This window comes from Tachyglossus aculeatus, chromosome 9, assembly GCF_015852505.1.
Source record: "Tachyglossus aculeatus isolate mTacAcu1 chromosome 9, mTacAcu1.pri, whole genome shotgun sequence".
NCBI lineage: Eukaryota > Metazoa > Chordata > Mammalia > Monotremata > Tachyglossidae > Tachyglossus > Tachyglossus aculeatus.
In genome coordinates this window covers 51,791,190-51,803,554 of record NC_052074.1, presented here as the reverse complement: position 1 = coordinate 51,803,554, position 12,365 = coordinate 51,791,190, and the positions used below count along the sequence as shown (strand labels likewise).

Here is a 12,365-nt window from a genome sequence, read left to right as displayed (position 1 = left end):
TGAAGCTTTATTTTTACAGTTGTGATAAGATATTTTCTTGCAATTTTTTTGCTTATTGCTATTTCAAAAATATGTGCTTAAATAATAAGGGATTTTTAAAGTGATGTAAATTATGTTTTTCAGGATTTATGGTCACTTGGAAAGGATCCTTTTGGTATTTTCTGTTTCTTAGTGCCACCATGTGTTCATTTGATGTAAAATTTTTGATAAGTGATAATTGAATTTTAGGTACAACCCTATAGTTCATGTTGAGCCTTCAAAAATGTAGCATCATGTATTTGACCATGGTCATTTATGCTCATTCATTCAAATGAGAGAACTAATGCTTCAGAAATTTTGTATTCTTTCATCCCTACCTCATAGGGATGTTGTGAGGATAAGATGAAATAATTGCTATGAAAAAAACCTTTGGGGAAATAAAAAATGCTCTATAAACTTAAGGCAGTATTATTTTGGCTGTTATACCATTGCTTCTCAGTATTCTGTTAAAGTTTAGGGCATTTAGTTCAGTTGGAATGTTATCCAGCTTAATGCTGCATTTTGAACTCTCCACAAATGCCAAAATGGGGACTTTAATTTCTTAGCTATGGGAAATGATATTCAGGTTTTCTTTTTTTATATTTCTTAACTACAATCTACATTATTCAGCATGCTTATCATGTGCACTATTTTGACGAACTGCGTATTTATGACAATGAGTAACCCTCCAGACTGGACAAAGAATGTAGAGTAAGTGGAAAAAACTCTGATTTTAAGTTGTATCTTTATAAGTGAAATGTTTTTGTGGATCCTGTTGTTTAGGATTTTTAAAGGAAGTTGGATGAAGTGCTAAGGAAATCTGTTCTGTTGGGACCAAAGGGCATTTTAGATCTTTGCTGTCTCAAGCTAATGCAAGATTATGCTGTGTCACCATTTTTCTGTAGAATGTTAATGGCAAAATAGGGCTCTGAAGCCACTTCCATTTCTTCTAAATAAAGCCATGGCCTGCTAATTCTCTAGAGTCAGCAAGAAAAGCAGTTTCAATTGTAATGCGGGATTCATGCTCTCTCTCTATTTTCTGACCTTATTTGGCTGGGAGTGGGCTCATTAAGAAAGGAGGACATTTCCCCTACTAATTTGTTGGGGTTCTTCAGTTCTTTTAAGAGGTATCATTATGACTGAAGGTTGGGAAAGCTTCTTATGCTTCCAAAATATTATTGACTGGCCAAACTACCAATTGAGTGCCTTGAACAGTTCCCAAGTGCCTCTATCTTTTATTACCAATGTTTTGGAAAGTAGTTTGTAGTCAATATGCAGTAAGCAGCATGGCTCAGTGGAAAAGAGGAGTCAGGAAAAGAGGAAGAGGCTTTGGAGTCAGAGGTCATGGGTTCAAACCTCGGCTCCACCAATTGTCAGCTGTGTGACTTTGGGCAAGTCACTTAACTTCTCTGTGCCTCAATTACCTCATCTATAAAATGGAGATTAAGACTGTGAGCCCCACGTGGGACACATGATCACCTTGTAACCTCCCCAGCGCCTAGAACAGTGCTTTGCATATAGTAAGCGCTTAATAAATGCCATCAAAAAAAAGTAGCCCTCACCACATTTTCTTATAATTGAACATTTCCATCCACTTTCATCCATGTCTTCCTTTACTTGTAGTTCATTTGTTTTACTGTATCTTTGATGAAAAAGTGATTTTCACCATGAAAAAAAAATAGTTCTTGACTCTCCTTTTAAATACTTTCCTTTAGGTACACTTTTACTGGAATATATACTTTTGAATCACTTATAAAAATTTTTGCTAGGGGCTTCTGTATAGATGATTTTACTTTCCTCCGAGATCCATGGAACTGGTTGGATTTCACTGTCATCACATTTGCGTAAGTATTGTTTTTAACCCTGTAATAAGGACATGTAATACTTCGGAAGGACATTCCATGTTTTCTCTTAATGTCATTAAAAAAAAATCAGAGTGTAAACTTATGTAAACTTACATTTTAGCCTTAGTCTATTTTAGGTTAACTTAAAAACATGCAGTCCTACCCACTGGTAAACCAGAATTTATTACTAAATATTTAATAATTTTAAACATACACTTTCCCATAAAGCATTTTGCTAATATCACTTTTTGCCTGTCCATAAATTCCTGAGTAAAGCTACTTTCCTGACTAAACAAATCCTTAAAACCAGCCCCTTACTACCACACCCTCTTACTCACTTTTCCAAGCATTTTTACTTCATTTAGGTAATTTTGTCTTCAGTTACCCCAAGGGGTAAAGAGAATGAAGTAACATCACTCCCATTTTACAAATGGGCAACCTGAGGCACAGATAAGTGACTTGCTCAAATTCAAAAAGCAATCTAGTGGTTAGGTTGATGCTGGAACTCAGGTATTCTGACCTTTTGTGCCATTATGAGCCCTCTTAGCAATAAGGCTGTGTCCAATCAAATTATCCTGTGTCTACAACAGCTTTTAGCAAAGTCCTGGGCACCTGGTAAGCAACTAACAAATACCACAATTACTATTATTGTTATTTGATTATCATGCTCGCTCTTCCAGCCCATGTTCCCACATAAGAGAATACAAATATCTCCCTACTGAAGAGTTCCTTTGATATCATCCCAATCAGAATCCAACAAAAATGAAAGAAGAGAAAAAGAAAGAAGAGCCTATTGTATTCCTTTAGTCCCACTGAAACATTTTTATTAGGGCTGCGTTTATTTCTTTTAGTCTTCAGACATGGGACCAGTGCTTATTTCATTACTGAAGTGCCAACTTCCAGCCTCGACAAACATACACACTCACTTGCTATTGTGGCTTTTTAGGTAGCAGGGGAGCTGCCCCCAGGGCCACACCTGAACTCTCTGCACAAGCTCCACAATGCCAAGAAAGAAGGGTTCTGAAAGAGTGGGAATCCATGGAGGTAGCCTGAAAATGGTCTCACAAGCCCTGAACCTTGGCATTGTCCTCAACTCATTTCTCTCATTCAACCCACATATCCAACCTGTCGCCAAATCCTGTTGGTTTAACCTTCACAACAATCGCTAAAACCTGCTTTTCCTATTCATCCACACTGCTACCCCATTTATCCAAGCACTTATCCTATCCTGCTTTGATTACTGCATCAGCCTCTTCACTGACCTCCTTGCCTCCTGTCTCTCCCCAATCCAGTCCATACTTTACTCTGCTGCCCAGATCATTTTTCTACAAAACTGTTCAGTCCATGTTTCCTCACTCCTCAAGAACCTCCAATCATTGCCCGTCAAACTCTACATCAAACAGAAACTCCTTGCCATAGGCTTTAAAGCACTCAATCCCCTTGCCCCTTCCTATTTTACCTCTCTGATTTCCTATTACAACCCAGCCTGCACACTGTTGGGACCAAAGGGCATTTTAGATCCTTGCTGTCTGAAGCTAATGCAAGATTATGTTGTGTCCCCATTTCTCTGTAGAATATTAATGGCAAATTCTAATGCCAACCTGCTCACTGTACCTCTCTCATATATCTCACTGCAGACCCTTTGTCGACATCATGCTTCTGGCCTGGAATACCCTCCCTCTGACAGGTGATCACTGTCCCCACCTCCAAATCCTTATTAAAACCACATCTCCCCAAAGAGGCCTTTCCCGACTAAGCCCTCATTTCCTCTTTTCCAACTCCCTTCTGCATCGCCCCTGCATTTGGACTTGCATTCTTTATGCACTCTTCCCTCAGCCTCACAGCACTTATGTACATATCCATAATTTATTAATTTATATTAATATCTGTCTCCTCCTCTAAACTGTAAGCTCACTGTAGGCAGGGAAAATGTCTGTAACCTCCATTATATTGTACTCTCCCAAGAACTTAGTACAGTGCTCTGCACAAAGTAAGCACTCAATAAATACAATTGATTGATTGATGACTGGGAGGCTTTAAAGACAGTAGGGGTGCCACTAGGACATAAGAATCACAGCAATTTCACAGCAGCAGGCCTCTGGTTAAAGAAAATGAGAAGATAGATGAGGGATTCCTCTTTCTGGAGAAAGAGTAGGCAAAGGAGAGAGTCACAACACTAAGTGCACTGGCAATTTTTTATTTTTGATAACTTTCCAGTTACCTCAGGTTTGAACTCCCGGTCAAGTTGGCTCACCTCTCTTTTCTACCATTGAGTTACTGTAATTAGACCTGATTCCACGTCCTACTCCCGCACTAATTTCCTTTTTAATTTGTTCTACAAAGCTATACAAAACATTCATGATTTTGTTTTCCCAAATGAACTCAGTGATCTGTTCATTTTAAAATGAGCTGATAGCATTAAAAATGAAGTTATGTGAGGAAGATTATAGTGACAATCAATTAGCTTTCTAACGGCCAAAGAGAGAAGAGTCAAGCCCCTCTTGGATCCCAGTTTTCCCATTTTCACATTGGATCTTGGAAAAAGACTCGTTTCCACAGTTCCAGAATTAGGGAGTACCAGTTGAAGCTTGAAGTAAGTTGGAGATGAAAAATAAATCACTTTTTACACACAGATAGTAGTAAAAAGTGAATTTGTTGCCTTGGGAAGTTGTACGGGAAGAAAAAAACGGTGTATGTAATACATATGGCATAACTGCTTTCTTTTCCAGAGTGATGCTACTGACAGTGAGATGCAGTCTGTGTGTGTGACCAAAATTATTAATGCATGACAGCCACTTCTATCTTAATATTGTGTGTTTGTGTGTGTGTGTGTGCACGCACACACGTGTGCATGCATGTGTGAGCGCTTATACATGCATGTTTGGGGGGATAGTTCCAAACTATACTGTTGCATTTACAAGGCTTTGCTCTATTTTGAGGATTGCATACCACTAAGTTTGAGAAGCACTTTGACAAATTTATGGATGTTCGATCCAGTAAGTTAAGAGAGGGAAAAATTAGGGGCAATAGAGGGCTAATTAAATGTTTAGATAAATTCAACTACAATGGATTTGTGACAGATTATTAGAGAGAAAAGTTGGGGCTTTTAGAAAGTGTCCTAACCTTGAGGCTGGAACTCAAAGGGAAACCATCACACTTTCTTCCAAGAGCCTTTCGACCCACAGATGGAAGCAGCATATTGGGCTGTTTGAATCATTTTTCTGAACCAGTATGGCAGTTTTACTGGTCTTAGGTATGTGACATAATTTGCTCAAATTCTAAATAATTCTGATTAATTCCATGGGTATATTGAAGAATTTGAATGTTTCCAGATTTATTTCCAATCTTCTATTAAAACTATTTTTAAATACACATTAGAACCTGGAATACTGGAAATGAAATGGACTAATTAAAACTAAAGCAATAGCTATTCTGTTTCCCCACTTGTATATGTACATATCCCAGACCTAATTCTAGGCAGCTTTAATAGCAAACTGTTGGAGATTCTAAATGGCTATTATGTACATGACATATACCTTAATGATGAAATCTATGCGGTTTAAGTGAAATGTATGTTTTGATGAAAGAAGGACAAATATTAGTGCATGTTATATATATATATATATATATATATATATATATATATATATATATATATATATATATATATCTTGACTTTTTTTTAATTGCATGACCTAAATGTAGAGGTCTTGATGAAAGGCCCAGGTAAGTGTTATGAGTTCTGTCCAAATTCTGAATAACTCTGATTTAATTCTACAGGTATGTAACAGAATTTGTAAACCTAGGCAATGTTTCAGCTCTTCGAACTTTCAGAGTCTTGAGAGCTTTGAAAACTATTTCTGTAATTCCAGGTAAGGAGAAGTGATTAGTGTAAAGCAGTAGGCTCCCCCTGTCTCTCCAACTGTTTCTTGTGTGCTGTCATTGTGTTTGTGTGTGAACTCCCCTATTACAGATATGTGACAGAGTTTGTGGACCTGGGCAATGTCTCAGCATTGAGAACGTTCAGAGTTCTCCGAGCGTTGAAAACTATTTCGGTCATTCCAGGTGAGAGCTAGGTTAAACACTGAGGCTGAATTAGTTCCATCGTTGAATTCACATCTTTTCAACATAAGCCTCGTTGCTTACACTCAATGTTTCTAAAAGGCAGGGATCATAAGACAATATTTCATTGAAATATGATTCTTTGCTTTTGGACATAAGCTTTTTTCTTTATATTAATCAGCCTTGGAGTTTAACAGATTCTTGCATGAGACATTGCAATATTTAGACTGGGTGGTTTGCATCTTATGATGTCAAGCTTTCTCCTCCACATTCAGCAACAAAAAAATGATGAGTTCTCAAAAGGTTTGGGTATTACTGTGAACTATGCCAACATGCTCTATCTTCATATTTATGGAAGACTCTTGCGATTGATTGAAAACTATAATCCATTGATAACTTGAATTTGCTAGCAAAGATAAAGGAATAAGATAATAAAAATAGCATGGGCCTTGCATGGGGGATTTATTATCTTAAAATGTTGTTGTTCTCCAAACCATCTCCAGTTTTATAGCAGAAGCTTTTACATCGCCTGACTAGATATTTGATGTTTTCTGTCAATGAGATATGTTATAAAACTGTTATTGTCAAGGTTTGGGGCACATAAAACTACAGGGAGATTACTTTCTTTGGGGTTCATGTGGAACAAGAATCCCATGATTTCTTGTTCAATGAAAATAGAATAAGGCCTGCTTATTCCCATCCATCGTTTCAAGTGACTATAAAATATGAGCAATTCATCCTCACGAGCGCCTAATCTCCCCATGAAGTGTTATTTCCACCGGCGTTCCAACCACGTATTTGGGCTTCTGCATGAAACCTGCGTCATGTGAAAGACATAAGGCTTCTCGTTTTCATATTGATATTCTTCTCTGTTTACAGGCCTGAAGACCATCGTGGGGGCCCTGATCCAGTCAGTGAAGAAGCTTTCCGATGTAATGATCCTGACTGTGTTTTGTCTGAGTGTATTTGCTCTAATAGGACTTCAGCTATTCATGGGTAACCTGAGGAATAAATGTGTTCAGTGGCCTCCATCTAACGCTTCCTTGGAGGAGCACACTATAGAGACTAACCGCACCTGGGAGTACAATGGAATACTAGTAAACGAAACTATCCGTGAATTTGACTGGAATTCCTACATCCAAGATGAAAGTAAGAATTACTGCTCTAATTGTGCCTATTTTTATTTTTTGAAACTGACTGAATTTGCTTAGCCATTTAAGCATATGCAAAGTATTGGGGACCTCATGAAATGAATTTTCTTGGGGAAAAATGAACTGATCCCTTAAAAAAAAATTTTGAGCACCTGTTCAATTTGGGGCTTCGTCATTTAGATTTTTAGAAATACTTCTCAATAATGGCCCGTAAATTATGGGCCCAATACAGATTACAAGATCAGTTTTGGTGAGGTGATCTCTAGTCAGTCGGAGAAAAGGCCGACTTTTAATAAAATTACCCTAATAACGAATAGGTTAAATGAGCTGCTTTAATTTCTTTTCCACAAAATGATCAGATATTTGAAATGTGTATCATTATGGCTCATTATCCCATTCCTCCCTCCAGAGTAGCTTTGAACTGACCCCAGTCCACACCAGGCCTGGCACATACCCTTGGGATTATCACCTCAGGGGCCCCTCGAACCAACTCCATTCTAGGGTTATGATGCCATAGGCTCTTCAGTGTTGGTTGTGTGTGTATGTCCACCCAAACAAACACAAGCGCATGACACTTCAAAGGCTTTCCTGGCCTGGAGCAGATAGAGAGACATCTTATTTTTAACATGTACGTGGGCAGATTTAATGTTTTGCCACCCATGAGCACTAGGCTTATTGTTACACTTTATTTTTTAAGTTATGAAACTGGGCACGATGATAAAATTGTCATTTATTTTAGAAGCACGCCCGTTGTATGATAACTGACACAGCACAATAACTGGCCTTTCAGCAAAGGTTGATGATGCTGTAGGAGCCTGAAGACAATAATTCATGACCAAACAATTCCCTCCATTGCTTTTTACTTCAGTTTTTAAACTAAATTACCCATAAACTATTTTATTCTGAAACTTGTACAAAGGCTCACCCTCACCAAGATCACCACATTTTTTATGGTATTTGTGAAGTGCTTACTATGTACCAGATGGTATACTAAGCTCTAGGGTAGATACAAGCTAATCAGATTGGACAAAACCCATGTCCCACATAATAATAATAATAATAATAATAATAATAATAATAATAATTGTGGTTTTTATTAAGTTCTTACTATGTGGCAGACACTGTACTAAGTGCTGGGGTGGATACAAGTAAATTGGTTTGGACACAGTCCCTGTCCCGCATGTCAGTCTTAATCCCCATTTTACAGAAGAGGTAACTGAGATGCACAGAGAAGTGAAGTGACTTATCCAAGACTACACAGTGGACAAGTGGTGGAGCCGGGATTAGAACTCTTGACCTGATTCCCAGGCCCGTGCTCTATCCCCTATGCCCTGCTGCTTCTGCTAAATTCTTTACACTGTAGTAATAGAATTATACAATTTGTTGGGTGCAAATTGCAAATGAAAAAAAAATACAAATAGGAAAACTGAATTATTAATTATAAAAGTTTTTAGATTTATTTATATATTTTATTCTGAAAAATGTATGCTTCCCTCTACGTTGCCTCCCATGGCCAAGTTATATGAGACTGAAAGTTCCTTGAGGGTTAGAATACGAGTTCTATTGTAATAAGCTCTTTGTACAGTGCTCTGCACCCAGAAGGTCCTCAATAAATGAAATTGATTGGTTAGGGCCTAATAAGAAGCAGTGTGGTCTAGTAGAATGACCAATGGCCTGGGAGTCAAGTACCTGGGTTTTAATCCCGGCTCTGCCACTGGCCTGCTGTGCAACCTTGGGCAAGTCATTTATTAATAATAATGATAATTGTATTCATTAAGTACTGGGGTAGGCGGGGCTTACAATCTAAGTAGGAGGGAAAACAGGTATTGAATCCCCATTTTTGCAGATGAGGGAACTGAGGCACAGAAAAGTGAAGCGACGTGCCCAGAGTTACAGAGCATTCAAGTGGCAGGATTGGGATTAGAACACAGGACCTCTGAATCCCAAGCCCATACTCTTTCCACTAGGCTATGCCGTGTCTCTGTGCCTCAGCTTCCTCATCTGCAAATGGAGATTCAATACCTGATCATCGGCCTTCTTAGAAAGTAAGCCCATGGAGGACAAGGACTACCTGTCCTACCCTATGTACCACATATTTACCACAGTGCTTAGTACAGTGCATGGTATTTTGTAAGCGCTTAAACAAATACCATTATTGAACAAATACCATTATTAGGGACATTCAGATGATGCCTGCTCCTTACTAAGTTGCTTTGGTCAGCATTCCATTTTCAGGCTGGAAAGTTAAGTACAGGGATCCTGGTAAATAAGACAAAACTTTGACCAAAGTAGTCCTACAAGAAGCAGCTCAGGTGTGGCATACAGGAAATATGAATTTACATAGGCATGGACGTAACTTTACAGTGATCATCATATTTTTTCCTTCTGGTTTAAATAAACTCTCTCCTCTCAGGGTTGCTCTGGGCATTGCAGAATGGGGATCTTTTTCTCAGTTTCTCCCTAAGGACACCAATGGATCTGCCCTCTGAAATCCCAGAACTCTCTTTTGGAAGGCATTGTATGTATTTGTGAAACTGGACTTTGGAATTCCCTGCTGTCTTTACAGCCATTAATGCTGGGCCTCCTTGCTGTCTGTTTAGCCATTAATATCTCCCCGCAATCCATTTAGGCATATAATGCTGGAATTTCTATCATTATCTTCCTCATGGGTCAAGATGTGAAATGGAGAAAGCAACGTAGAAAGGAATTTCAGCTCTAGTGGAGAAAAGTTTGTTCCAATTTTGTCAGGCCAAAGCCTGGGCTTTGTAATCCAAGTCTATGGCATGAATAATTAGTGAAAAGGTAGGGGGTTTTTTTTGGTCTCCATCAATAATTGTGGTATCACAGTATCAGTGAAGTTATTTGGAATTCCAAGATGCTACTGCTACTAGCAAAACTTAGTCTTTTGGACTTTATTCTCCTCTACACAGTTAGCCACAGTGAACCCGGAGATGAAGGGTGGGTTTTACTCTAAGTCAATAGGCACCATTCAGTGCATTACTAAAGAGTCATCAAGCACTCCAGTTAGCAAGTGCTCCTCCCTTTGTGACTAATTTCCCCTGGTGATGGATTTAAACAGGGTGAGGGGATGGGGGGAGGGAAGGAAGAGAGAGGGGACTAACAGCAGGCAGAATCCACTATCCATAAAGTCTCCAGACAGGATGTTTTCTCTACTCGGCAGGGGGGATTTTTTATAAAATCACCTAATCACCCTTCTGTGGAACCTAGTGGTTTGGAACTAATCCCCAGGTCAGCATAACTTTGAAGATTTGGGGTGCAGTACAAATCTCACAATTTGCTGAATTAGAGGAGGAATTTGTATGCACTAATATCCTACAGTCAGATGGATCCTCGGGTTCCATCCAGCTGGGTCTCAAAGTCAAAGACAGCCCGAGATGTGCTAGGGAGAGATAATAATAATAATGGCATTTATTAAGCGCTTACTATGTGCAAAGCACTGTTCTAAGCACTGGGGAGGTCACAAGGTGATCAGGTTGTCCCACGGGGGGCTCACGGTCTTAATCCCCATTTTACAGATGTGGTAACTGAGGCACGGAGAAGTGAAGTGACTTGTCCAAAGTCACACAGCTGACAACTGGTGGAGCCGGGATTTGAACCCATGACCTCTGACCCTAAAGTCCACGTTCTTTCCACTGAGCCACGAGAGATGCATTGGCAGTTCAGTTGACTGGCTTCTAAGATCATTTCAAATTATTTTATACTGTTACCGGAATATTTTACCACCACCTTGCCTCCTAGTGTTTCATAGTGAAGTCATGGAAACCCTGTGGTGCGTAGTATAGATTACGATGCCCTTGGATGGAATTAAGAGTTTTAGAATCTGGACCCAAAGGATCTCAAGTGCATGGCAAGGATTCATTCATTCATTCATTCAATCATATTTATTGAGCGCTTACAGTGTGCAGAGCACTGTATTAAGCACTTGGGAAGTACAAATTGGCAAGGATTAATCTGAGGAGGATTTGTGACCCCAAATGATAGGAATGTCAAGGAATGTTTCTTGAAAGAAGTGATCCTAGGAGGTTTGAAGGTGGGAAGAGTCAGGGTTTTATGGATTTAAGGGGTAAAAGTCTTTTCTAGAGGGAAAGCCATGAGAAATGGGTTGGAAGCAGGAGATCTGCAAAGAAGGTACAGTTGAGTTGATTAAGGAAGAGCAAAGAATGTGAACTGGGTGGTCACTGTGGGCAGGAGATGTGTCTGTTGATGTACTCTCCCAAGTGCTTAGTACAGTGTTTTTGCACAGTAAGTGCTCAGTAAATACCATTGAATGAATGAGTGAACTGGGAGGAAGCAGAAGAGAGTTGTGTGGAGAAAGGGAGATAGCTGGTAGAAAGCCTTCAAGCCTTTCTTCTGTGTGGGAAGAAATGGGTTGCTGTTTGAGGTTTTTGAAGAGGGGATTGGTGTGTTATGAGTGATAGACGCTTTGGATTAATAAGGAGGCTGTTAAAGTAACTGCACCAGGAAGCAGGGTGGTGGGAGCAAGAGAAGGGGTTCTACTTTTGTGAAATATTAGCTATTGCAAATATTACTAAGTGGTATGGCCTAGTGGATAGACCACAGGCCTGGGAGTTAGAAGGACCTGGGTTCTAGTCCCGGCTCTGCCACTTATCTGCTGTGTGACCTTGGACAAGTCACTTCACTTCGTGCCTCAGTTACCTCATCTGTAAAATGGGGATTAAGACTGGGAGCCCCATGTGGGACAGGGACTGTGTCCAATCCGATTAGCTTGTATCTACCCCATCGCTTAGAGCAGTGCATGGCACATAGTAAGTGCTTAACAAATACCATAAGACAAAAGGAAGCACTGACAGGATTTAGAGACTGAAGGAATGTGGAAGGACAATAACTTCAGCAGTAACCTTGGATTTCTGTTCTGGAGTCTCTGGATCCATGTCCCCTCCTAGGATCATGTGTTTGGCAGACATCATGAGAAATCTGATGGAAAAAGCAATTCATCCTTCAGTTTGAAATTTAGGAATGTGAAAGAAGGTCACAGAAAGTATAAAGTCAGTACAGCTCCTGCCAAAAGAGAAGTTTCAAATGGACTAAAGAAGTTACTGGAATCAAGTATCATTTCTTTTGTTTTATTCAGGAGAGTACTGTAGTTGAATTTGCTCAAGGTTTTTCCTTAAGTTCCAAGGTCAAAGCAACAAAACCAAACTGGCAAGCTAAAGACCTTTTCCATTTTCTTAATTGACAAGCTTTTTGAGGCTGGGAATAGAATTTAAACTTATTTTGTCTTTTCTACATTCTAATAATAATCCTTGGA

General features: G+C 39.3%; 1 protein-coding gene across 4 annotated transcripts in view; it reads left to right on the top strand.

The window, feature by feature from the left end:
• The window catches only part of SCN1A (sodium voltage-gated channel alpha subunit 1), a 126,139-nt gene that overhangs the window by 63,960 nt on the left and 49,814 nt on the right, over window positions 1-12,365 (top strand). For all 4 annotated transcript variants that reach the window (XM_038751115.1, XM_038751114.1, XM_038751116.1 and 1 more), the window contains 4 exons: window positions 640-729; window positions 1,734-1,862; window positions 5,643-5,734; window positions 6,804-7,073. In XM_038751115.1, the coding sequence (XP_038607043.1) occupies window positions 640-729; window positions 1,734-1,862; window positions 5,643-5,734; window positions 6,804-7,073 (581 nt within the window). The remainder of the gene's footprint in view (window positions 1-639; window positions 730-1,733; window positions 1,863-5,642; window positions 5,735-6,803; window positions 7,074-12,365) is intronic.